This window comes from Chiloscyllium plagiosum, unplaced genomic scaffold (assembly GCF_037043375.1).
Source record: "Chiloscyllium plagiosum isolate Xiang-an unplaced genomic scaffold, Cpla_swu_hap1 HiC_scaffold_12, whole genome shotgun sequence".
Classification (NCBI taxonomy): domain Eukaryota; kingdom Metazoa; phylum Chordata; class Chondrichthyes; order Orectolobiformes; family Hemiscylliidae; genus Chiloscyllium; species Chiloscyllium plagiosum.
In genome coordinates, this window is record NW_028270150.1 from 42,823,758 (window position 1) to 42,848,395 (window position 24,638).

The 24,638-nt window shown below is 41.3% G+C and overlaps 1 protein-coding gene across 1 annotated transcript in view; it reads right to left on the bottom strand.

Annotated features, from left to right (window-relative positions):
• The window catches only part of gpa33a (glycoprotein A33 (transmembrane), paralog a), a 49,840-nt gene that overhangs the window by 12,683 nt on the left and 12,519 nt on the right, over positions 1 to 24,638 (bottom strand). Inside the window, exons 2-3 of the mRNA XM_043701022.2 lie at positions 13,003 to 13,169; positions 579 to 789 (exon numbers count right to left, since the gene is read on the bottom strand). Coding sequence (XP_043556957.2) covers positions 579 to 789; positions 13,003 to 13,169 — 378 coding nt within the window. The remainder of the gene's footprint in view (positions 1 to 578; positions 790 to 13,002; positions 13,170 to 24,638) is intronic.

Below are 24,638 nucleotides of genomic sequence, written 5' to 3' on the forward strand. Positions count from 1 at the left end.
AACCAGATGAAACAACTACATAATAATATGTGACATTTGAATGCAGAATTATTAATTTTAATTATTTTCATTACAACATTTAATATTTTAAATGTTCTATACCTTTTACACAACTTGTAAACAGAAAATATTGAAAATATGTATTTATCAGAATCACAAACCTGACAATTAGTTACAAGACATTCATCTCTCATTCATCTAAACTCCCGAGAGCATATGTGCAACTTGCACAACCTTTCCTGATAAGACAACCCTTTACATCCTCGTGAATGCGAACCTAGAGAATATTCTTGTAACTGCTTCCAATCCAAGAACAGTATACTTTTCATTAAGCAAGTCAACCAAAACTATACAAAGTACTATCAGTGTGGTCCGAACAATCCTTGTATAGTTAAGAAATGTCTGTATGGAATGTTGTAGCTCTCCTAGATCTGCATGGAGAAACTGGGCTGAGATTCATAACTATAGAATATACTAATTAATCTTTTTCCTTTCAGTGACTAGAACAGTGTAGACATAAATGCTAAATACATTACTATTACACAAATAAGCAGAAACAATTTAGTCAGTGTCCTTACCCAGTACAATCACATTAACTCTGCCTTTCCCGTTGCCTCCCACATCCACAGGAGATTTAACTTCAACCTCATAGGTTCCACTGTCTGTCATAAGTGCATTCACAATCTTGATTGAGCAATCGTCCTTGTCAGCGTTTCCTGTGAAATTTGCTCTCCCCTTATATTTTTCTCCAACTATATACATTTCACCAAAGTATTGGACTACATCAGCCTACATAAAAAAAATTAAAATCAGTAAACTCCAGTACCATATATATTTACTGCTCATTAAAGCTTCATGTTTGCAGACGACTGCTTCCTCAAAAACCTTTTTAATGATCGTTTTTATGAAAATAGACAATCCTAGAATGATCACCAAGCAGAATGTCGTGGATGGACAGGCTGCTCAAAATAATAAATTTGTGATGTATTTGATAGAGTGGACAAGGTCTAAAGTATGCTGGGAAATGAAGCTAGCCTTAACTAGTGACTGTCAATCAACATGTTGCAGAATCCAGACAGGCTGCAACTGCCCACCAACAGTTTGTAAACAAATCTGGTAGCTGCAGACCCTACGACATACAACAAGATTTGGGTTTGAACGGGTCAATGGAATGTCGCTGACGGGACAATCAAAAACATAGAGGTGTGTACCAGACACGGAGGCGCCTTGCACCCTTATTTGGAAGAGGCTACGAGCACCCCGCACCTCCAGTAATGGACACTTAAGGACCACCTTGCCATCAGCATGCCAACACTTGGTTGGGTCCGATCGATCAGGGTGATTGAACCTGATCGATCCATTGGAAGATACTCAAGACCCTCCCAAAGGGGCGCATAGACTTTGGAGTATAAGAATTACTGCAACACCACCCTCAGTGGTAACTCAAACATAATCATGGAACAAGACGACTCCTCTGAAACCATCAGAAGACCAGACAACATCACCACGTGGAGCCTGGCCAAGTTCTAAGTGGTAGTATATGATCAAAGTTAAATTAAAGCATAAGATAGATTTGTAGTGTTTGTTGTTAGTTCATAGTGTATTTGTAGTTCTAATATTAATTGTGTCAAATAAATGAATATTATTGTTTTACTATTATTAAGAATCGACTTGCAGTTCTTTTGTTAGATATAAAATTTCAAACACACTGTGGCAGGCACAACAAACTGGCACCCCAGATGGGACTTCTAAAAAAAAAAGTGATTTTTATCACTCGGAGATCGAATCCCGTGGAACCTAATATTCTTTGAGATTTTGCCTGAGCTGGTTGTTAAGAGGACAGCTGTCCCACGCGAAGGCCAGGATTTCAAGTAAATAGAAGGGAAAAGAAGGTCTGAAACTGAACTCCTCTTTAAAAGATAAAGCCAATAGACAAGGTCCATTGTCTATGCGTGTTTGGGATTGGTAAGGTAAAAACACCAAGAGTTGGTAGAGACCTGGTGAGATTAGGACCAGAACATAGCGGTACCCTCAATCTGATCCACCCCCTACACCCAATAGTTTAATTGGAAACGGCAGAAAAAGGCACTGGAGTAGAGGATTGTCCTGTATGGGAAACAAAACTGAAACAGTATATCAATAATAAAAAAAAGGCTCATATGGGCAGAATTTTGTTGCAACAATGAAACAGGATCAGGATCCCTAGGTCAGAAGTATTGGGATGATTTTAGGAGGACTCAGGGGAAGCGGGCTTACAAACTTAAAAAGGTCACAGTGATAACGTGCTGTTGAGAGCAGTTACTAGGAACAGAGCAGGAGTTAAAAACCATGTGTAAGGAACTAGAAGACACAAAAAGGGAGATCACAGAAAGTTGAAAAACACAACCTAAGTTCAGAGGAATCAGGCAAAGTTGCTCCACATGGGGCAATTCTAGTCCCAACGTGAATGAGCAAATCAGGTTACTCAGCACGCTGCATGAGAGAGAGAGGTCGCTGAGAAGGAAGTAAGGCAATTGAAAAAAATGTACAGGTTTGCAGGTGGCAGACAGAGTACTGCACCGGGTATACAGAGAAAAGAGACAGGCAGCTACAGACCACACCAAGTGTCCGCAGGAGATCTACAAATTAAAAGCGTAGCTCTGAAATTGAAATTGAATTATATGCACAAATGAGAGGTCAGGGAGGAAGGAGAAGAACAAGGGATAGACTGGGATGAGCTCAGAGTTCAAAACTGTTCAGGTATTAAACAAGGATAACAACAACAAAAAAAAAAACCAGGACAACCATAGAACACAATTAAGATATACCTCATTGGGATTGTAATCATCATTAGGAACCAACACCAATGAGAGACCAAACACACCAGGATATAGGTCTGGAGACCTCACTTAAATTTATGGTCTCCCCGAGTAAATATGTGACTGGACCTAGCGAAGAGTCAGTCGGTCAAGCAGCATCCGAGGAGCAGGAGAATCGATGTTTCAGGCATAAGCCCTTCATTAGGAATGAGGCTTGTGGGCCAAGAGGGCTGAGAGAGAAATGGTAGTGTACTGGGGCTGGGAGGAAGGTAGCTGGGAAAGTGATAGGCAGTTGAAGGTGGGGCAGAAGTGATAGGTCAGAGAGGGGAGTGGAGCAGATAGGTGGGAAGGAAGATGGACAGGTAGGACCAGTCAAGAGGGCCGTGCCGAGTTGGAAGCTTGGGACTGGAATATGGTGGGGGGGGGGGAAAGAGAGGAAAATGGGGAAACTGGTGAAATCCTTATTGAATCTTACTTACCATTGGGTATAAAAAAATGTTCTGTAATGTTTGGTCAATTTTATTTATTATGAATTTTTCTTTTGTGATTTGATAATGTTTTTTGATTTTTCAATTTCTCATGAATTTTTTTTGGTATTTGGCTATTTCTCCAATGTATAAAATATTCCTCAGTTTTATAATGTTTGTTAAGTTTTCAAGTTTCATTATGAAAATTTTTATTATGAATTTTTACTTGTGGTTGGATAACATTTGTTTCAGTTTTTTTTATTTATTGATAATTTTTTTGTTGCTCTTGCGTAATTTATAACATTCTTTTTCATTTTTCGTTATGAATTTGTTTTGTATTTGCTTATTTCTCCTTACTTAGTTTACTCTGTTTGCTTGTTTCTTATATGCTACCTACAGCAGTGTAGTGGTTTCAGTGTACATCATGCTACCGACAGCAGTGTAGTGGTTTCAGTGTACATCATGCTACCGACAGCAGTGTAGTGGCTTCAGTGTACATCATGCTTTGCTTGAGCTTGATAATAGCGTACTCTCTACACAAGAGATTGGTCTTTTATTATGCGATCCATCACGCTTCGCGTTCAGGATCAAGAGGAGGGACTGTGACCAATAAGGCTGCTCAAAATGATAAATTTATGATGAATTTGATAAAGTGAACAAGGTCTGAAATATGCTGGGAAATGAAGCTAGCCTTGACTAAAGTGACTGTTTCAATCAACATGTTGCAGAATCCAGACAGGCTGCAATTGCCCACCGACAGTTTGTAAACAAATCCGGTAGCTGCAGACCCTACAATACACATCCAGATTTGGGTTTGAATGAGTCAATGGAATGTCAATCACGGGATAATCAAAAACATCAAGGTGTGTACCAGTCATGGAGATGCATTGCACCCTTATTTGGAGAAGGCTATGTGCACTCCGCCCCTCCAGTAAGGTCCATTTAAGGACCACTCTGCCATCAGCATGCCAACACCTGGTTGGGTCAGATCAATAAAGTTGATCAAATCTGAATGATCCATTGGAAGATACTCAAGACCCTCCCAAAAGGGCACATAGATTTTGGAGTATAAGAATCGCTGTCGGGGTTTCTGGACTGTACATCTCTATGACTCTATGACCACCATCAGCAGCGGTAACTCGAGAATAACCACCAAATGTGAAGACACCTCTGAAACCATTGGAAGACCAAATGACATCACCACGTGAAGCCCGGCCAAGTTCTAGTATGGTATATGACCAAAGTTAAATTAAAGCAGAAGATAGATTGTAGTGTTTGTCGTTAGTTCATGATGTATTTCATAGAATAGAATCATAGAATTCCTCCAGTGTGGAAACAGGCCATTTGGACAATTGACACTCCAAAGAGTAACCCAACCAGACCCATTCCCCTACCCTATTACTCCTGACTAATACATGTAACGTACACATCCCTGAACACTATGGGCAATTTAGCATGGCCAATTCGCCTAAACTGCACATCTTTGGACCGTGGGAGGAAATGGGAGCACCCGGAGGAAACCCATGCAGACATGGGAAGAATGTGCAAACTCCACACAGACAGTTGCCTAAGGCTGGAATTGAACCCGGATCCCTGGCACTGTGAGGCAATAGTGCTAACCACTGTTGTTCTAATATTAATTGTGTTAATATTATTGTTTTACTATTATTAAGAATCAATTTGATAGTTATAAGAGTTCAAACACAGATGGCAGGTGCAACAATGTATTGCAGAAATATTCCCAGTGTATTGAATTATAACTATAACAAATAGTTATGAAAAAGGATAGACCTGATATAAACTTAAATTGGAGCAAGGTCAATTTTGACAGTATTGGGCAAGGACTTTCAAAAGTTGATTGAGATGCTGTTGACAGATAAAGGGATGGTTGGAAAATGGGAGGCCTTTAAAAATGAGATAACAAGAGTATAGAGAGCGTATGTTCCTATTAGCATGAAGGTCAAGGCTGCTGGTGTAGGGAATGCTGGATGACTAGAGAAATTGTGGTTCTGGTCAAGTAAAATAAGAAGGCTCTTGTCAGGTATAGATAGCTGTGAATTCCTAGAAGAGTATAGTATAAGGGCAGTAGGAGTATACTTAAGAGGGAAATCAGGAGGGCAAAAAGTGGGCAAGAGATATCTTTGGCAAGCAGTTTTAAGGAGAATCAAAAAAGAGATTCTACAAATACATTAAGGGAAAAAGAGTAATTAGGGAGAGAATAGGGCCCCTTAATGATTAACCAGGCCCTGTATGTGTGGAACCACAGAAGATGGATGGCTTACTAAACAAGTATTTTGCATCAGTGTTCACTATGGAGAAGGATATGGAATCTGGAGGACTTGGGGGAATAAATAAGGATATCTTGAAAAAAGTGTCTACATTACAGAAGAGGAGATGCTGAATATCTTAAACACATAAAAAGGTGGATAAATCCCCAGGACCTGATCAGGTGTATCCCAGAACTTTACAAGAAGCTAGGGAAGAGACTGCTGGGTCCCTTGCTGAGATATTTGTATCATCAATAGCCACCCCAGGTGAGGCACCGGATGTCTGGAAATTGGCTAATGTGCAACCATTATTTCAGAAAGGTGTCAAGGGAATGCCTATAGACTGGTGAGCCTGATATCAGTGGTGGGTCAGTTGTTGGAGGAGATTCTGAGGGACAGGCTTTACAAGCATTTGGAAAGGCAAAGACTGATTAGGGAGAGTCAGCTTTGCTTTCTGCATGAGAAATCATGTCTCACTAACTTGATTGAGTTGTTTGAAGAAGTGACAAAGAAGCCTGATGAAAGCAGAGCGGTAGACATCTACATGGACTTCAGCAAGGCATTCGACAAGATTCTGCATGGTAGGCTGGTTAGTAAGATTAGATCACATGGAATCCAGGAGGAGTGAGCCAATTGGATAAAAAATTATTTTGGTAGGAGACAAGAGTATAGTAGTGGAGGGTTGTTTTTCGGACTGGAGGCCTGTGACCAGCAGTATGTTGCAAGGATTGGTGCTGTGTCCACTGCTTTTTTGTCATTTGTATAAGTGATTTAGATGTGAATAGAGGAGGTATGGTTAGAAAGTTTGCAGATGACACGAAAGTTAGTGCTGTACTGGATAGTGAAGGAGGTTATCTAAAATTATAAAGGGACCTTGATCAAATGGGCCAATGGGCCGAGGAACGGCATATGGAGTTTAATTTAGATAAGTATGAGGTGTTGCATTTTGGTAAGGCAAATCATGGCAGGACTTACACAGTTAATGGTTGGGCAGTGGGAAATGTTGCCAAACAAAGGGACCAAGGGGTGCAGGTAGACAAAGAAATGAAGGTGGTGTTTGGCACTCTTGCCTTAATTGGTATGGGAGTTGGGAGGTCATGTTGCAGCTGTTGGTTAGGCCACTTCCAGAATACTGCATTCAATTCTAGTCTCCCGGCTCTAGGAAAGATGTTGTTAAACTTGAACAGGTTCAGAAAAGATTTACAAGGATGTTGTTGGGATTGAAGGGCTTGAGCTATAGTGAGAGGCTGAGTGCACTGGGACTATTTTTCCTGGAGTGCGAAGGCTGAGGGGTGTCCTTACAAATGTTTTTAATATCATGAGAGGCATGGATAGAGTGACTAACCATAGTCTTTTTCCAGGGTAGGGGAGTCCAAAACTGGAGGGTAAAAATTTAAGGTGTGAAGGGAAAGATTTAAAAGGGGGAAGAGACTGAATAGACTGGGGCTATTTTCCCTGGAGTGTTGGAAGCTAAAGGGTGACCTTATAGAGGTTTATAACATCATGAGAGGAATGGATAGGGTAAACAGACAAGGTATTTTCCCATGGTGGGGGAGTTAAGGGGAGAGGAAAAGATTTAAAAGGGATCTAAGGGTCAACCTTTGCACACAGAGGGTGGTGTGTGTATGTAATGAGCTGCCAGAGGAAGTGATGGAGGCTGGTACAATTATAAAATTTAAAAAGGTAACTGTAAGTGTATATGAATAGCAAGGATTTAGAGGGATATTGGCCAAATGCTGACAAATGGGTTTAGATTAATTTCTGATAGCTGGTTAGGATGGACGAGTTGGACCGAAGTGTCTGTTGCCATGCCATACATGTCTATGCCTGTGTCCTGAGAAGCAACTTTTCCACGCAGACGATGGTGCATGTATGGATTATGCTGAAGGAGGAAGTGGTGGAGGCTGGTAAAATTACAACTTTTAAAAGGCATCTGGATAGGTATATGAATAAGAACGGTTGAGGGATGCTGGCAAATGGGATTAGATCAGGTTAGGATAGCTAGTTGAGTTGGATCAAAGGGTCTTTTTCCTTGCTTTATAACTCTATGACTACTTAATTATTAAGAAATTTAAAAGAAGAAAATCTTTGATACATAACAGAAGGAACATATACAAGAAACTTATCAAAACAATTCAAAAACTCAACAAAAGAAAAGGGGAAACCACTACTATTATTGTATAGAGGAGAATGCTAATTGGCTGACAAGTGGACTCTGATTAGTAGAGGTATTGCCATGGAAAATGCAGTTGTTAAGGATTGTTGCGTATGAACGGCCAGGTTTTGTTTAGATTTCAAACCATGCAGGTTGACTCTTAATTTTTCAGGGCAATGTCCTAACTAATGAATCAATGCATGACTGTCATCTTTTTTGTGGAGTTGAAATAGGTGTGGTGCATGTACATATTCTGTTTGCACAGAACAGCACCCTATGTATTAATATATACAGCTTCCAGTACAATCATGTTTACATAGAGGGGTCAGAGACAAGAAGTGTAAAAACACCAGTGATGGGTAACTTCATCCTGATCGTTTAGGTAGAAATAAGATGTATCCAAAGTGTTCATAAGTGGGTTTAAATTACTTAACTTGGGGCACAGATCAAACAAAGGTTGAAAGATGGTAAATCAGGGAAATTCTTAGTGTTGATATAATTTTCAAATCAAAGGACCAGCTTGAAATCTCTATCTAGAACATCACCAGTTATGCCATACATCATGGGAACAGATTATAGGAAGACAGTCTTTTGGATCTGTGGATATTGTGTCTCATATGGAATGGGAGTGAGAGCAGGAGTGTGAAACAGAGAAAGCTGTTAAGATTTAATTTGAAAAGCTATAAGAAGGCAATGTTGCACTTGCCAACAACCAAAAAAGTGAATAGAGAGATTATTGGAAATGAGTTGTTCCTGATTGGAGTAACTAGGTTTAGAACGAAAAGGCTAAAACAATTAAAATTGTCAGATCTGCCTGATACAAAAAGAAATTAGCAATGGAATTGTCACAGAGAAATCAAGCTCAGGAAATCTAAGTGCCAGATTAGAAAACGGAGGAGAATCAAACTGAATTCCTGAGAGGTATGGCAGGCTATGGTTTGGTTCCAGGAGATCTGCAAGAACCTTTGAGATCCCGGGAAGTACATAGAAAATTTTAGATAGAATTAAGAATAGAACAGGAAGTGGTCTGTTAAGGTTTTAGGGTTTGAATAATAAGGGTTTACAAAATATAAAGAGTTAGGTCAGTACGACTTGCTGTTACTTTATTTTTTAAAACAGTAGAAGTTACTCGGTAATTTACAACTTTTGTGGGACAGTTCTTTCAGTTAATAACAGGAGTTTAACTCATTTTTTTAGAAGTTAATACTCTTCCTGGAATTCCTAACATATATGAGATGAAATGGAATGCTTTAAATGAGCAATGCCAGCAAAATTTCTTGGAATGAGCCTGTGGTGAAAACTTAAGGCAACCATGACTTAAACAGCTATTGGCAGGGTATGGCAAGCAGTATTGCAAGGTCTGAGGTCTTCTCAGTAAGATCGAAAGTCTCAGATACCATCTGTCAAGATTAACACACAGTATTCTGCCACACAGATTCTCTGGCATTTCCAGATAGCTCATTGCTGAAATTTTAAACTTAGTTGTCTTCCTACCATTTGCTTTTCTCATCTGCTATCCTAATAAAGGATCGGTTCCTAAGGATACTGATCATAGTCGGCGGCAGAGTGGCAAGCACTGCTGCCTCACAGCGCCAGAGACCCGGGTTCAATTCTCGCCTCAGACGACTCAGTGTGGAGTTTGCACATTCTCCCCGTGTCTGCATGGGTTTGCTCCGGTTTCTTCCCATAATTCAAAAATGTGCAGGTTAGGTGAATTGGCCAGACTAAATTGCCCGTAGTGTTAGGTGAAGGGGTCTGGGTGGGTTGCGCTTTGGTGGGTCGGTGTGGACTTGTTGGGCCAAAGGGCCTGTTTCCACACTAAGTAATCTAATCTAATCTAATCTAATCTAATCTAATCATTGACACTTGTCCCCTTCATTGACTAGATTATTCCCATAACCAGCTACTGCCTTGCGTGTGGTTAGCTGTGCTCAAAAGATCAGGGGACTGCTCTCAGTATCATTTCTAGTCTCAATTTCCTGGGAGATGGTGAGCACTTAACACTGTCTACTACCCAAGCACTGAACAGTGTTCCTATCGCACTGACGACCAAATCTGGCACATTATGAACCAATTGAAATGTCACTTTGTTGAGCCTAAATGATGAGATAGAGTCATAGTCATAGAGATGTACAGCATGGAATCAGACCCTTCGGTTAATCCATGCCGACCAGATATCCCAACCTAATCTAGTCCTACTTACCAGCATCCAGTCCATATCCCTCCAAACCCTTCCTATTCATATAACCATCTGGATGCCTTTTAAATGTTGCAATTGTACTAGCCTCCACTACTTCCTTTGACAGCTCAGTCCATACATCATTAATGTTAATTCAATTCACTTGTTGTAATTCTTTTGTTCAGTATCGTAAAAATACCAGAATTAATTATGATGGTAATAATTTAATTACAAAAGCATTAGTTGCTAATTTCAAAAGCAGCAACTTATATTTATAAAATGGTTTTATTGCATAAAACATTTGTTTTATAAAAGTCCAAATGATAAGCAAGAGAGCAAGTGGGAAGCAAGAGAGGAAATTGCAGAGCCGTTGGCAATGATCTTTTCATCTTCACGGTCAACGGGGGTGGTACCAGGGGACTGGAGAGTGGCGAATGTTTTGCCCCTGTTCAAAAAAGGGAATAGGGATAACCCCGGGAATTACAGGCCAGTTAGTCTTACTTCGGTGGTAGGCAAAGTAATGGAAAGGATACTGAAGGATAGGATTTATGAGTATCTGGAAGGACACTGTTTGATTAGGGACAGCCAGCACGGATTTGTGAGGGGTAGGTCTTGCCTTACAAATCTTATTGAATTCTTTGAGGAGGTGACCAAGCATGTGGATGAGGGTAAAGCAGTGGATGTAGTGTACATGGATTTTAGTAAGGCATTTGATAAGGTTCCCCATGGTAGGCTTATGCGGAAAGTCAGGAGGCATGGGATAGTGGGAAATTTGGCCAATTGGATAGAAAACTGGCTAACCGGTCGAAGTCAGAGAGTGGTGGTAGATGGTAAATATTCAGCCTGGAGCCCAGTTACAAGTGGAGTTCCGCAGGGATCAGTTCTGGGTCCTCTGCTGTTTGTAATTTTTATTAATGACTTTGAAGAGGGAGTCGAAGGGTGGGTCAGTAAATTTGCCGACGATATGAAGATTGGTGGAGCTGTGGATAGTGAGGAGGGCTGTTGTCAGCTGCAAAGGGACATAGATATGATGCAGAGCTGGGCTGAGGAGTGGCAGATGGAGTTCAACCCTGTCAAGTGTGAGGTTGTCCATTTTGGAAGGACAAATAAGAATGCGGAATACAGAGTTAACGGTAGGGTTCTTAGTTAGGTGGAGGAGCAGAGGGATCTTGGGGTCTATGTTCATAGCTCTTTGAAAGTTTCCGCTCAGGTGGATAGAGCTTATAAGAAGGCCTATGGTATATTAGCGTTCATTAGCAGAGGGATTGAATTCAAGAGTCGTGAGGTGATGTTGCAGCTGTATAGGACCTTGGTAAGGCCACATTTGGAGTACTGTGTGCAGTTCTGGTCGCCTCACTTTAGGAAAGACGTGGAAGCTTTGGAGAAGGTGCAGAGGAGATTTACCAGGATGTTGCCTGGAATGGAGAATAGGTCATACGAGGATAGGTTGAGAGTGCTAGGCCTTTTCTTATTGGAACGGCGAAGGATGAGGGGTGACTTGATAGAGGTTTATAAAGATGATCAGGGGAATAGATAGAGTAGACAGTCAGAGACTTTTTCCCGGTTACAACAGAGTGTTACAAGGGGACATAAATTTAAGGTGAAGGTTGGAAGGTATAGAGGGATGTTAGGGGTAGGTTCTTTACCCAGAGATTGGTGGGGGCATGGAATGCGCTGCCTGTGGGAGTGGCAGAGTCAGAATCATTGGTGACCTTTAAGCGGCAATTGGATAGGTACATGGATAGGTGCTTAAGCTAGGACAAATGTTCGGCACAACATCGTGGGCCGAAGGGCCTGTTCTGTGTAGTATTGTTCTACGTTCTATAGGTCAATACCAACCACATGAGGGAGGGAATCAGTCAGATGACCCAAAATTTGGCAAAAATGCTAGGCTTTAAGGAGTGTTTTAAATGCACAAACTGGAGTAGAAAGACAGAGAAGCGCAGCAGGTCAGGCAGCATCCAGGGAACAGGAGAATCGACGTTTCGGGCATAAGCCCTTCTTCAGGAATGGGGAAAGTTTGTCCAGCAGGCTAAGATAAAAGGTAGGGAGGAGGGACTTGGGGGAGGGGCGTCGGAAATGTGATAGGTGGAAAGAGGTCAAGGTGAGGGTGATAGGTCAGACTGGGGTGGGGGCGGAGAGGTCGGGAAGAAGATCTCAGGTTAGGAAGGCGGTGCTGAATTTGATGGATTTGACTGAGACAGGGTGGGGGGAGGGGAAATGAGGAAACTGGTGAAATCCGAGTTCATCCCTTGTGGTTGGAGGGTTCCTAGCCGGAAGATGAGGCGTTCTTCCTCCAACCGTCGTTTTGTTGTGGTCTGACGATGGAGTCGTCCAAAGACCTGCATATCCTTGGTGGAGTGGGAGGGGGAATTGAAATGTTGAGCTACAGGGTGGTTGGGTTGGTTGGTCCGGGTGTCCCAGAGGTGTTCTCTGAAACGCTCCGCAAGTAGCCGGCGGACAGGCCGGCTACTTGCGGAGCGTTTCAGAGAACACCTCTGGGACACCCGGACCAACCAACCCAACCACCCTGTAGCTCAACATTTCAATTCCCCCTCCCACTCCACCAAGGAGATGCAGGTCTTTGGACGACTCCATCGTCAGACCACAACAAAACGACGGTTGGAGGAAGAACGCCTCATCTTCCGGCTAGGAACCCTCCAACCACAAGGGATGAACTCGGATTTCACCAGTTTCCTCATTTCCCCTCCCCCCACCCTGTCTCAGTCAAATCCATCAAATTCAGCACCGCCTTCCTAACCTGAGATCTTCTTCCCGACCTCTCCGCCTCCACCCCAGTCTGACCTATCACCCTCACCTTGACCTCTTTCCACCTATCACATTTCCGACGCCCCTCCCCCAAGTCCCTCCTCCCTACCTTTTATCTTAGCCTGCTGGACAAACTTTCCCCATTCCTGAAGAAGGGCTTATGCCCGAAACGTCGATTCTCCTGTTCCCTGGATGCTGCCTGACCTGCTGCGCTTTTCCAGCAACACATTTCCAGCTCTGATCTCCAGCATCTGCAGACCTCACTTTCTCCTCCTAGAAAGACAGAGGCAATTCCAGAACTTAGAGGCCTAGGCATGAAGGCATAGCTAGCAATGATACAGTAATTAAATACAGTAATTATACTTACTGGTCCTTCATTTGGAATATCTGAGAGTTTATGCCATTCGATGACACGAATAAGCGTATCTGGACTATTCAGACTGTATTGACAACTGATAACAAATTCAGCACCTCTGCCAATCTCTAAATCTTTGGAGTTGATAACAACGTTGGCTGCATCTGTGGCTGTTAGCACTGTAAATTCAATGAAATTTAAATCACAAACTTTATTAGGTCCAAGTTAATCTGTACCACATCATGTGCTAATTTCTACAATTAGATTTTTTAAAACCTGGCTCAGATAATAATACAAATACTTCCCTCAATTAAGATTCTCAAGACACAAGATAAATGAATATCTTATCAAGGTGAAGGAGGGACATGATCCCCATAAGGAAATAGTCCCTTTAAAAAGCTAATAATTCCCAGCCCAGTTATTAAAAAAAAAAGAGAAGGTTTAAAGGACAGAGTGGAAGCTGAGGTAAAAGGTGTTGGCAGTTGAAGAACTGAAAGATGAATTGGATGAGTTTATTTTGTGTACTGTGCATTAATAAGAGATATTTGGAAATTAGATCAAATCACAGACCACTTTGTGAAGCAAAGTCAACCCCAAAATGACAGGGTCCTTTTAATTTGATGTGCATAATTGTTTTACAGCCCCACAAGATCATGAGAAATAGGCTGAATAATAGTCTCTGCTCCTTTCTTGTATGCTCTGCCATTCAATAAAAATTATGACTGATCTGTTTATTGCCTTACCTCCACTCTCCTATCCTTCCTCCGCAACACTCAACTCTGGGGTCAATCAAACATCTGTTTACCCCAGCCTTGAACAAATTCAACTGTTGTTTTGATGTTTGTGGTAAGATCTATATAACTTTAATATTTTGTAGCTTGGTTTGTTTACATTCTTGCGTAATTAATTTCTGTCTATTATTAAATGAATATTTACAGCCTCACAAGAGCATGTTACAATGCTTAATTACCATTTAACTAAAATAAGACTATCAAACCAGATTTCATTCCAGGATCTGACTTACCAAGTATCACTAACTGGGATCATAATAGGAGAGAGGACTTTAAAATTTGATTACTACTTTCATGTATTGCTTTCAAAAAGATAATGGTGAGCCACCACCCTGAAGTGCTGCAGTCCAAGTGGTATAACTTTGATCACATTACTTTGAGGGAGGGAGCCCCAGTATTTCACTCAGGTACAGTGAAGAATCAATGATATAATTCTCAACCAGCATTGTGTGTGGTTTGAAGGGGAACTTGCACATCCCACGCAGCTGCTGCTGATGTTATTCTGACTATGGTACAGGTCATTGATATTGAGGGTGCTGTTGTAAGAATCTTGGCAAATTTCTATCATGCATTTTCTACATAGTACATCCTGCTACCTCTATGCAGGAATGTAGAGGCAGTGAATGTTTTAAGATGGTGGATGGATGATTCATCAAACACCTGTTTTGTCTTGGATGCTGTCAACATTGAGTGCTGCTCCAAAACCACTCATTTAGGCAAGTGGAATTCATTTCATCACAGTTTTGAGTAAGATCTTGGAGACAATTAACAAATTATAGGACATCAAAAGAGTTATTCATCTCAGAATTTCCAGCCTATGAATCACTCTTGTGGCCTCAATTTATATGGCTGTAACACTCCCACTTACCTCTGATTTTGATATTGGGGTATTTAGTAACGGTGATGACATGAACATCAAGGGAGATAATTCTCTCTTGTTGGGGAAGGTCATTGCTGGGCACTTCTGGGAATGGGTAAGAAATGTACTGAAGTAACTTATCCCAAGTGGCAGCTGCTCCACATTTCAAGTTTGAGGGACTGTAGAATGCAGAAGTATAGAGGAATCTAGGTTTCCTTACACATACATCATAAGACATTAATCACTCACCACCTGTACACTAGAGTAACAACCAGAGTACTGTTTATGGCAAGAAGAAAAGTATATAAAAGTAGCAATTGTTTGTACTTGGTTTTGGTGAAACCAAAGTTGAGGTACGATTTACAGTTTTGATCTTAAGAATATAAATTGCATTACAAGTAATTCAGAAAAGGATCAGTACTGATTCCTGGGATGAGGGGCCTACCTTATAAAGGAAAAGTTGAGTCTGTGTCTATTGCAAGTTAGAACAGGTAAAACATACATGATCTTGAGAAAATTTGACACAGCAGATGCCTGAAGGGTACTTCCCTTGTAGAAGAGACAAGAACAAATAGTCAGTTTAAATAGAAGGGGTCTTCCATTTAAAATAGAGAGGAAGATTTTATTTCCTGAAGACGGAGGTCTCTGGAACTTTCTTCCCTAGGAAGCACCGGAGGCAGGAACATTGAACATTTTAAAAGCTGAATATCCATAGATTCTAGATGAACAATAGAGTCAAACATTTTCAGGGGTACTCAAGAAATCAAATCTAATCAAAAATCTGATCAACAGTAACCCCCAGGATTATGATTATAGGGGATTCAACTATGGTCATAGGGGTTGAATGTCAAAGGGGAGATCGTTTTATTGGATATAGTTATTTGTGCCATGTAACTGCCAAGCAATGTTACTTGCCACTTGACAGCTAGGCAGGAATTTGATTAGATTCTCTACAGTATGGGAACAGGCCCTTCGGCCCAACAAGTCCACACCACCCCTCCAAAGAGTAACCCATCCAGACCCATTCCCTACCCTACATTTTCCCCTGACAAATATACCTAACATTATGGGCAATTTAACATGGCCAATTCAGAAACCGGAGCACCCGAAGGAAACCCACACAGACACGGAGAGAATGTGCAAACTCCACACAGTCACCTAAGGCTGGAGTTGAACCCAGAACCCAGTGGAGCTAACCACTGAGCCACCATATCTTGCTGATTTTTGATTTAGACTATCCATAAGAGTCTGATAAACATTGTTTGCTGACATTACACATCTCCATCTGATTTTTTTTTAATGGAAGGAAGGTCATTGATGAAGCAGTTGAAGATGCTTTGCCAGGGACATTACCCTGGGGAACTTCTGTAGCAGTAATTCCTGACCTCCAATAATGTCCAACATCTTCCAGGGATGATTCCAACCCATGCAGAGCTTTCCCCCTCATTTCTAAAGACTGCTTGATAACATTGTTGATTATACTTTCCATCACTTTACTGATGATCAAGTGTAGACAGATGGAATGGTAATTAGCCAGGTTGGATTTGTCCTGTTTAAGCGTACAGAACATACCTGGACAACTGTTCACATTGTTGGGTGATGCCAGTGCTGTGGCTGTACAGAAAGAGCTTGGCTAGGACTGCAGCAAGCTCTGAAGCATAAGTCTTTAGTACTCTTTTTTTTTTAAATAAAAGATTTGAATTTTTTTACAAAATTATAAAATTACAACAAGAAAGTATATCAATCCTATAATATAACAACAATAACAATAAACAAACTACTACTCTACTCCATAAACAGTTTAAAAGAAAAAAAGATTTTTTTAAAAATCTACCCACACTACAATTCAATAAATAATTAAACAAAAAAAAACTAAATTAAATCGGATTGAACCAAGGCAAATTAAATTAAGTTACAACACTCTGTGTAACCCCATCAAAGCTCACCGTCACTAGTTGGCATACCTGTATTTATTTGGGATTCTTATTCTCAGGAGCCCCCGGCCCATCAGACACAGCTCTCATATCTACACAAAGGCCCTGACCAATACAACTGATAAGTTCGCATCTATATGGTTCAAAAAGAGCCACTACATCCCATAAAAAAGTTTTGTTTTCTGGTGTACCACAATTCTCTGGCAGTCCAGGGGGATGTGCTCCGTAACTAACCTATGCCACCCAGAGAGTCCTGGGGGATTTTCTGACACCTAGCTCATCAGGATGTTCTTCCTTGCACAATATGAAAGAATATTAAACAGTTTCTTCCCATGTGCATCCAAAGACGGATGACACGGCAGACCTAAGGAGGGACACCGGATCTACCTTGACCTCGGTTCCCAAGACCCCTTCCAAAACACTCGCTATAGCACCCCAATACCTACGAAGCTTGTGGCATGACCATAAGCAGTGAGTAAGAGTACCAATATCTGGTTTACATTTGGGGCACACTGGGGACGTTTCTGTCTTAAATTTCACAAGCGACTCCGGTGCCAAATACGCCTTGTGGAGTACCTTCAGTTGCATAGACTGCGTCCTATTACAAATCAAAATCTTCCTTACATTCTCCCAAGTATCCTCCCAAGCCTCTGACAAGATTTCCACCCCCCATTCCTGAGTCTAGATCCCGCACAGCCTCTCAATGTCCTTTGAGACATTACCTCCTAGTAAATGGTAGAGGGTACTGATCGAGAGAATACCTGTGGACCGAACTCCATAACAGACTTATAGGAACTAACCATTAATGTAGAGTCTTCAGTACTTTTGCTGGAATGTTGTCAGGACCCACAACCTTTGCAGTATCCAGTGTCTTCAGTCAAGTGAATCAAACTCTGAAAACTGACATTTGTGATACTGGGGACTTGGAAGAAGCTGAGATGGATCATCCACTCAGCACTTCTGGCTGAAGATTTTTCAGTTGCAATTTCAACTGCTTTATCTTTTGCACTGATGTGCTGGGCTCCAAGTTCATTCAGGGTAGGAATATTTGAGGACACCTCTCCTCCAGTGAGTTGGTCAACTGTCCACCACCACCCACGATTGGATGTGGCCACCACTTCAGAATTTAGATTTGATGTTTGTGGAATCACTTAGCTCTGACAAATCAGTTGCTGGTTATGCTGTTTAACATACAAATAGGCCTTTGTTATAGCTTCACCAGGTTGACCCATCAGCTTTAGGTATGCCTGGTGCTGCTCCTCGCATACCCTTCTACTCTCTCCATTCAAGCTGGGGGTAACCCTGGTTCATTGTATGGTGGAGTGGTGGATGCGCTGGGCAATGAGATTGCAGATTGTGTTGGTGTACAAATCTACTACTGTTTATAGATTTCTTATAGATTTGCAATCTTGAGTTGCTCAATGGGAAGTTCATCCCATTTTGCACGATGATAGGCCATACAAAATGATGGAGAGTTTTCTGAATGTGAAGGCAAAACTTTCTGTCCACAATTACTCAGTCAGTGTCAGTCAGATGTATCTGCAGCAGACAAATTGGTGAGTATAAGACAAACTATGTTTTTCTCTGTGTGGTTCCCTTAGCACCTGTCTCAGACCCAGTTTAGCTTCAACATCATTCAGAAGTGGTCAGCAATGGTAGACATTAAAGACTTACACCCAGAGTACATTCTACACCCCTGCCAGCCTCAATGCTTTCTCCAAGCAGTGTTCAACAGAACAGATGCATCAGCTGAGGGGGCAAAGGGCAGCTTCCTTGCCCATGTTTGATTGCATGAGATTTCAAAGGGTCTTGAGTCAATGTTGAGTATTCCTGGGCAACTCTGTCCTGACTACACACCACTGTGTCATCACTTTTATGGTAATGATGTTGTCTGTGATGGTGTGTGTAAGGTACAATTTCATATGACTATGTCAGGCCATTCCTTGACTCTGCTGTGAGACAGCTCTCCTAATTCTACACTTACCCCCAGGTGCTGGAAAGGGTTTTGCAGAGTTGACAGAGGCTAGGTTTGCTGTTGTCGTTTCTGGTCCTTTAGTTGATGCAGATGGCACATCAGTTTCATCCCTTTTATGAGAGCAAGACTAGAGGCTTGATCAGGCAATGAAGAAAGTATAGAATCAACCACATTGCTGTGGTTTGGAGTCACACGTAGGCCTGACCACGTAAGGAAGGCAGATTTCCTTCCTCAGGATTCAACCCTAGAACATTATCGGAGTCTCTAGATTATTTGTCCAGCAGCAAAACCGCTACAGGGGAACCTCAATTATCCAAACCTGATGGGCAGGCACTATTTTGTTCGGATAATCGATTAAATGCTTTTCCTCTGGGGCTTGGAGTTTTTGAAGTCTGCTCGCCGTTCAGGAGACTGCAAAAGCTCACAGCGCGCGAGGTCCTGCCCTGTCCAACATCGACCCCTGCCCCCAACAGTCCCTGCCCTCAACTCCATCCAACATCGCCCCCCTGCGCTACACCGCCCCTACTCAACATTGACTCCCTTCCCCAACATCACCCCCCGCCCCCGTGAAACACCGACCCCTAATTCCTTTATTGTTCAAAAAAATCCATCTTAGCTTTAAAAACATTTATTGAAGTAGCATCAACTACTTCACTGGGTAGGGAATTCCATAGATTCACAACCCACTGGGTGAATGACCCACTTCTCAATTCAATCCTAAATCTGCTCCCATTAATTTTGAGCCTATGCCCTCTTCTCCTAGTTACACCCACCTGTGGAAATATCTTCTCTACGTCCATCTTATCTCTTCCCTTCATAACTTTATATTTCTATAAGATCCCCCATCATTCTTCTAAATTCCAGTGAATATAATCCCAGTTTACTCAGTGTCTCCTCATACGCGAGCCCACCAACTCCAGAATCTACCTAGTGAACCTCACCAGCACCCGATACAGCTGCAACATAACCTCTCTGCTTATCAACTCAATCCCTTTAGCAGTGAAGGACAAATTCCATTTGCCTTCCTAATGACCTGTTCTACCTGCAGACCAACCTTCTGGGATTCATGCACAAGGACACCCAGGTTCCTCTGCACAGCATCATGCTGCAACTTTTTACCATTCAAGTAGTAGTCCTTTTTACTGTTACTCCTACCAAAATGGATGACTTCTCATTTATTAACATTGTATTCCATCTGCCAGACCTTTAACACTTTATGTGAATTGGCAATGTTCCTCTACAAAGTCTCACAGTCTTCTGCACACTTTGGTCTGCCACTCATCTTAATGTCATCTGCAAACTTTGACACATTAGACATGGTCCCCAACTCCAAATCATCTATATAAATTGGGAATAATTGCGGTCCTAACACTGATCCCTGATGCACACCACTATTTACTGATCGCCAGCCAGAATAGCACTCATTTATCCCCACTCTTTTCTCCCTGTTAATCAACCAACCCTCTACCCATGCTAATACTTTACATGTAATACCATGCATCTTTATCTTATGCAACACCTTGTTGAAGGTCATTTGGAAATCTAGGTCCCCATTGCCCACTTTGTTCGTAATGTCTTCGTAGAATTCCAAAAGATTTGTTAAGCATGACCTGCCCTTCATGAACCTATGCTGTATCTGCCCAATGGGACAATTTCTATAGAGAATCCCTGCTATTTCTTCCTTGATAATTGACTCAAGCATCTTCCCCAATACAGATGTTAAGCTAACCAGTCTATAATTCCCCATCTTTTATCTACTGCCCTTTTTAAACAGTGGTGTCACATTTGCTGTTTTCCAATCTGCTGGAACTGCCCCAGAGTCCAACAAATTTTGGAAAATTGCTGGAAATGCACTTGCTATTTCTCACACCATCTTGTTTAGTACCTGGGGATGCATTCCATCAGGGCCAGGGGACTTGTCCATCCTTAGTTGTATTAGCTTTCCCAACACTACCTCTTCCACAATAATGATTGTTACTCACCCACCTTCATCTCTTTGTCAATTATTGGCATGTTATTCATGTCTTCCACTGTGAAGGCCAACAGAAAATACCTGTTCAATGCCTCAGCCATTTCATCATATCCCATAACTAAATGCCCCTTCTCATCCTCTAAAGGACCATCATTTAGATTAGATTAGATTCCATACAGGGTGGAAACAGGCCCTTCAGCCCAACCAACCCTCTGAAGAGTAACCTTCCCAGACTCATTTCCCTCTGACTAATGCACCTAACACTATGGACAATTTAGCATTGCCAATTCATCTAACCTGCACATCTGTGGACTACTTTAGCCATTCTTTCGTTTTATATATTTATAGAAACTTTTGCTATCTGTCTTTATATTCTGTGCTAGTTTTTTCTCATGTTCTATCTGACTTTTCTTTATAGCTTTCTGTTGACCTTTAAAGCTTTCCTAATCTTCTAGTTTCCCACTGATCTTGGCGCTTTGTCTGCTTTCTCTTTTAATATGATAGCCTTCCTTATTTCCTTAGACACCTATGGCACATTACCCCTTTTCTTACAGTCCTTCCTTTTCACTGGAATATACTTTTGCTGAGCACTTTAAAAAAATGTTTTGAAAGTTCTTGAATGCTTGCCAACTGTCCCACCATAAAGACTTTGTTTCCAGTCTACTTTAGCCAACTCCTCCCTCATCGTATTGTAGTCTCCCTTGTTTAAGCACAGGACACTGGTATTGGCTTTATCTTCACACTCTCCATCTGAATTCTAAATTCAACCATACTGTCATCACTGCTTCCAAGAGGATCCCTAACTATTAGGTCATTAATTATTCCTGTCGCATTATACAGGACCAGATCTGGGATAGTTTGCTCCCTCGTCAGTTCCATTACATACTGTTCAAGAAAACTATCACAGATACACTCAAATAACTCCTCCTCAAGGCTACCCTGACTGAGCTGGTTTAACCATTTGATGTGGTCTGATAGAAGTTTGTAAAATAATTTAAGGTACAGAGTTAATAATAGTTGTCTTTTCCCTCGGATGGGGGATTTCAAGACAAGGGTGCATATTTTTAAGGTGAGAGCAGAGAGATTTTAAAAAGACACAAGAGGAAAATTTTTGACACAGAGGGAAGTTCATGTGTGGAATGAACTTCCTGAGAAAGTGGTGGATGTGGGTATAATTACAACTTTTAAAAGATATTTGGATAGATACATGAATAGGAAAGGTTTGGAGGGATATGGGTCAGGGACAGGCAAGTAGGATGAGTTTATGGGACAATGTTTGGCTCTGGTTGGACAGAAGGGTCTGTTTCCTTCCCCCTTGACATTAAAATCCCCCATGATAACTGCTGTACCATTTTTACAGGCATTTGTTATTTATTTGTTTATTGCCCACCCCAATGTGATGTTATTATTTGATGACCTATAGACTACACTGATCAGTGACTTTTTCTTCTTAGAATTTCTCATTTCCACCCAAATGGATTCAGCCTTATTCTCCACAGAAACTATATCATCTTTTAGCACAGCCCTGATGTCATCCTTGAATATCAGAGCTACACCACCTCCCTTATCTTCCTGTCTGTCTTTCCGAATTGTCTGATACCCTTGGATATTTAACTCCTAGTCATGACCATCCTGTAACCACGTCTCCGTGATGGTTATCAAATCATATTCATTTGCAACGATTTGTGCCGTTAGCTAATCGATCTTGTTACGAAGGCTTACGAGCATTCAGGTAAAGTGCCCTTATGCTAGTTTTCATACCATCATGATTTCCACATCTCTAATAATATCTCCCGAGTTATCCTTCCTTTTTACTTCTTTCATAGTCTGCTTTGTACTTAAACTCTGCTGCACACATGCTAATCTGCTGCTTACCTTTTTATGTACCATCATACTTCCTGCTGTTTTCCACTTTCCTAGTGACCACTCTATTTACCCTTTTTGCTAGAACACGGATTCCAGATTGGTTCAGGTGGAGACCGTCCCATCGGTACAGCTGCCTCCTGTTCCAAAACTAATGCCAATGCCCCATGAAATGGAACACCTCTTTCCCACATTCACTCCCTTGGCCACGTGTTTTCTTCCCTTATTTTCTTATCATAAGCCAATTTGCACGTGACTCAGGTAATAATCCGGAGATTATAACCCTAGAGGTCCTGTTGCTTAATTTTGTTCCTAGTGCTCTGATAATCCCCAAACAGGTCCTTATTCCTAGCCTTGCCTATATTGGACCACAACAACTGCATCTTCTCCCTCCAATACATCATAACGTATTACCATTCTCCACCATTTCCCCAGTAACCGACGCATTATTTCTCTTTAATGAGATCATCTAATACCCTCTGGAAGCCTTGATTGAATCTGTCCTCACCACACATCCAGGCAGTGCATTCCAGACCCAAATCATATACGGAGTGAAAAAGAATATCTTCGGCAAGCTATTTTAAATCTGTGCTGTCTCATTCTTGATCCTTTCGTACATGGGAACAGTGTCTTCCTGTTTACTCCAACCAGATCTCTCATGATTTTCAAAACTTCAATCAAATTGCCTCTTAGTCTTCTCTCCAAGGAAGACAGTCCCAACCTCACCAATTTATCCTGATAATTCAAGTTCCTAATCCCTGGACATATTCTCATAAACCTGAGTACGTCTTCTTCATTGCCTCCAATGCTTCCTGGAGTGTGGTGCCCCATAGTTGCACACAATACCCCATGAATCTAACTACTGCCTTATACAGGTTCAGCACAACATCCCTGCTCTTGTACTCTATGCCACGATTAACAAAGATTCTGTATGATTAATTGTCACACTCTCCAGTTGTCCTGCCTTTTAAAGACTGCTGCCCATATATACCCATGCACACCCTTTATGGTATACTTTACTTGATACTGTCTCCCCATATTCTTTGTAACAAAAGTATCACCATGACTTCTCTGCATTGAATATTATCTGCCACCCATCCAGCTATTCCAACAACCTTTCAATGTCCTTCTGAAGTTCTACACAGTCCTCTTCAAAGTTCAAGTTTTGTCTCACTCACAAACTTTGAAATTGGCCCTTGCAGATCAAGATGGAGATCAATAACATAAAATCAGGAAAATCAAAAGTCTCAATACTTAGACCTGGGAAACCCTATGATAAACCTTCCAAGAGATTGAAAAAAAAAAATCAATTATCAATACTCTGTTTCCTACCGCTCAGTCAATTTTGGACCCACATTGCTACTGTCTCTTCTATTCCATAAACTGGGTTGAGATAAAAAACTGCAAGGGGCAGCAAACATTGATATACTGATAGGAGTGCTCCATGCATTGCCAACCAGTACTAGCAATATAGAGCTTAATATAAATCCAGAAATTAGAGGTGCATATAGCTAGAGGAGCATTTCGCTGGATCAAAATCTCGAACTCTCTCCCTATTGGCATTGTAGGTGTACTTACGACAAATGAGTTGCAACAGTTCAAGATGACAAATCTAAAAAAAAAAAGGTAGTTATGAAGGTATGAGAAAGAGAATGGCTGCAGTAGGTTAGAAAAATACATTCGAAGATTTGACAGTAGATAAGCAATGATTAATGTTGAAGAGAATAATGTTTGATTTCAAAAAGCCTGCGGATTGAAATAAAAGTACAAAATTCCAAGGAGAGAGAAAAAGAAATTGATAAAGAAAGAGAATAGAATGTGAATAGGAAAACAGCAAGAAAAATAAAATTGGATTCTGAAAGTCTCTATGGATGTTAAAAGAAAAGGATTAGCAAACACAACTGTTGGTTCGTTACAGGCAGAGAGGAAGAACATATAACAAGAAAGAAATGACTGAGACGCTAAATCAGTACCATATCTTTTTCCCAGAGAAACGTAAGAAGGTTTCCTGGGATAGTTAGATAGTTAGATCTAAGGGTCTAGTGAGAGTATGTGGAACTTGAAGCAATTAGTGCAAGTAATATTGGAGAAAATTAAATATGGAAAATCCCCAGCATCTAATAACCTTCACTCTAGGTCACCCTAGAGGTCTAAAGAGATAATGGAAGCATTGATGACCATGTTTCAAAACGCTGTTAATTCTGCTACATGCCTACAGATTGAAAGGTTGCACGCCTAACCCTACTTTTAAGAA